This window comes from Enhydra lutris, unplaced genomic scaffold (genome assembly GCF_002288905.1).
Source record: "Enhydra lutris kenyoni isolate GAN:26980312 unplaced genomic scaffold, ASM228890v2 scaffoldscaffold58, whole genome shotgun sequence".
NCBI classification, from domain to species: Eukaryota; Metazoa; Chordata; class Mammalia; order Carnivora; family Mustelidae; genus Enhydra; species Enhydra lutris.
In genome coordinates, this window is record NW_019154142.1 from 6372954 (window position 1) to 6375963 (window position 3010).

At 42.5% G+C, this 3010-nt stretch overlaps 1 protein-coding gene across 1 annotated transcript in view; it reads right to left on the reverse strand.

The window, feature by feature from the left end:
- Positions 1-928, reverse strand: part of LOC111158239 (chromosome unknown C6orf183 homolog) — a 38279-nt gene extending 37351 nt beyond the window's left edge. The window contains 1 exon segment of the mRNA XM_022520158.1: positions 788-928. Within this exon segment, the coding sequence (XP_022375866.1) occupies positions 788-928 (141 nt within the window).
- Between the last annotated feature and the right edge of the window lie 2082 nt (positions 929-3010).

Below are 3010 nucleotides of genomic sequence, written 5' to 3' on the forward strand. Positions count from 1 at the left end.
AGACAAATATCCAATAGCTTTGCATAGAAATTGCCTTTTGTTGCCAACCTTCAGGCCTATCTTATGTAGTAGCTATCTAGCTGGCTTCTCTGCCTCCAGTCTCTCCCTCTTCCAATCCAACTAACACCTTGCTGCCATACCAATCTTCCTAAAAATACAACTTTGTATATATCATTTCCCTTATAGGATAAAACACAAATTCCTTTTTCTGAAATTTATGGACATTCACAACTTTCCTTCTCCTCCCACTTAAAAAAACTTTTCTTCCCCATATTTCTACATGACTCACTCCACCAACCTGGCCTTGAACCCTCCACACACAGTGTCTCTTCTGCATGGTTGTTCATGCCTCCCTTCTACAATGTGCTTCCCTCTCCACCATCACTTCCCTGAGCCCCATGAGTCCTTCAAACCCAGTTCAGTTTCCTCCTCCTTCAAAAGGTTTTTCCCAGAAGAACCAACCCTAGGGGGACCACTTTGCCTCTACACACTCACACTATTTAACAATTGTCCAATTCATTTGGTGTTTAGCACTAGAATGTGTGGCTTTGCATTGGTAAATAGTGGTTAAGTATATGTCCCAGTAGCAATATCTTATATTATACCTCTTTACATTCTTCTTTTTAATCAGCAATTAATCTTTTTATAAAAAAAAAAAAAACCTGGCTGGGTAATGAAGCTTTTATAGAGATGATTTCTGAAAAACTACCAAAGGTCAATTTCTAAGATCTACACAAAAGTAGCAAGTTGGACAGAAAGCCATATTGGTTATTTCTTCCTGTTGTACCTGGTAGAGATTGATGTTGCTATAAATATTCTCCCAGATGTGGTCATAGTTGCACTGATGCAAACCCTGGGAAGCCACGAAAGTTGGATGAGATGGAGCTGGCATGATTGTCTTTGCAGCGTGGTCTTGGAGCACTTGCATTACTCGCTCGGGGCTGGAAATCTCAAGTAGAATGAGAGGAAAAGGAATGGTTTGGTAAAGGGTTATTCCCTTCTATTCAGCAAAAGTTTGATCATATACATACAAATAAGAAAGAATCCCAGGTGGGGCTTTATTCAATTAAAAAATAAAAATCACACTCAAACATCATGATTCCCTTTGGTATGTCCATCCACTGAACATTGTGAATATTTAAATACACACAGCATCTCATTTAGAATTCTGCAACAACCCTCTAAACACAAAGCAGATTGTACCCCCACAAATGTTATGGCACCAATGAAAAGATAAACACCCATCATTTTGGGTACAAACCCTGTTTATTATTAGGAAGCTGCCAGGAGATGGAGGAAGAGGATGCTGGGTTGTATGAGGAAAGTACAAGCTTTGTAAGGACACAAGCCTTGGCTCGTATCTCTGCTGGAATCCTGACTTCACCACACAGAGCAGGACAAGTCAACCTAATAAGAACACCAATGATGTCTCTCCCAGGATCGGTGCAAAAATGCCCATTATGTAGTAGGTACTGAATAAATGTTCCTTCTTCTATTCTGGAGGTAAAGGATCAAGTAATAGTCCCAGAATTGAATTTCAATGGCAGTGATACATGTAACACAGTATTTCACAAAGAAATTCAAATATCATTTAGTCCAATCCCTACCAAAACCCCAATGACATTTTTTGCAGAAATAGAAAGATTCACCCAAAAATTCATGTGAAACCTCAAAGGACACCAACTAACAATGTAATTTTGAAAAAGAAGAACAAAATTGGAGGACTCACACTTTCTGATTTCAAACCATATTACAATGCTATAGTAATCAAAGTGGTGTGGTCCTGGAATAAATTGGGCATCTAGACCAACAGAACAGACTAGAGAGCCTAGAAATAAACCCTTGAGTATATGGTCAAATGATCTTAGACATGGATGTCAATACCATTCAACAGAGAAGGGACAGTCTCTTCAACAAATGATTCTAGGAAAACAGGATATCCACATGTAAAAAAATGAAGTTAAACTTTTATCATACACAATACACAAAAAATTAACTCATAATGGAGATTGGTGGAGCAAGATGGAAGAGGAGTAGGAGACCTAAATTTTGTCTGGTCCCATGAATTCAGCTAGATAGTTATCAAACCATTCTGAACACCTACAAACTCAACAGGAGGTCAAAGAGAATAGCAGCAATTCTATGAACAGAAAAGCAACCACTTTCTGGAAGGTAGGATGAAGTGAATCCAAGCCAATATACAGAAAGATAGACTGTGGGGGATAGGCCACATCCCAGCAAGCAGTAGAGCAGTGGGGTACAAAATTGGAACTTTTAGAAATCTGCTGCACTGAGGAACCTTACTCCAGAGGATAAGCAGACAGGTGGTGGGGGTGGCGGATGGGAGGAGACTCGCTGGGACAATGTGGTCTCAGGATCCTCAGGGTCAAAGAAAAACCAGTAGAGTGTCTGAGTACATCAAATCTCCCAGGTATTAGAGCAGGGCAGCTGGCTGCAAAGGTGGAGTCAAGGAGTGAGCTCTCAGTTTGGGGTTACCTTAAACCATGATCTAAGGCGCAGTTGGGCTACTGCTCTTCAAGCAGGAATCCCACAAGTGGCAGATCCAGAGAGACCCCCTCTTCCTCCTCCGGGAGGAGCAGTGTGGGAGTGCAAGGCAGGAATCTGCTGGGTTAGGAGACTCCAAATGGTGCTGTGCACCAGAGATAGAAATGCTCAGTCACAGGCCGGGTGAGCTCGGAGTATGGCCGGAGACCAAGGAGATAGGAGGGATTGACCACTTTTCTCTGAGGCCACACTGAAGAGTGGGGCCCTGAGCTCTCAGCAACTAAAGGGCCAGAGATTGGGCGGCCGCCATCTTCATTCTCCTCCTCCCAAGCTGTACAGAAAGCATTCAGGGAACAAAAGTTTCTGAGAGCAAAACCCGAGGAGATTACTTAGCCTGGCCACTGGGAAGGGCAGTGCAGTTCTTCCTTGGGCAAAGACATTTGAGAATCACTGCAACAGGGCCCTCCCAGGGAAGATCAGGAAGAACATCCAGCCAAGACCAAGT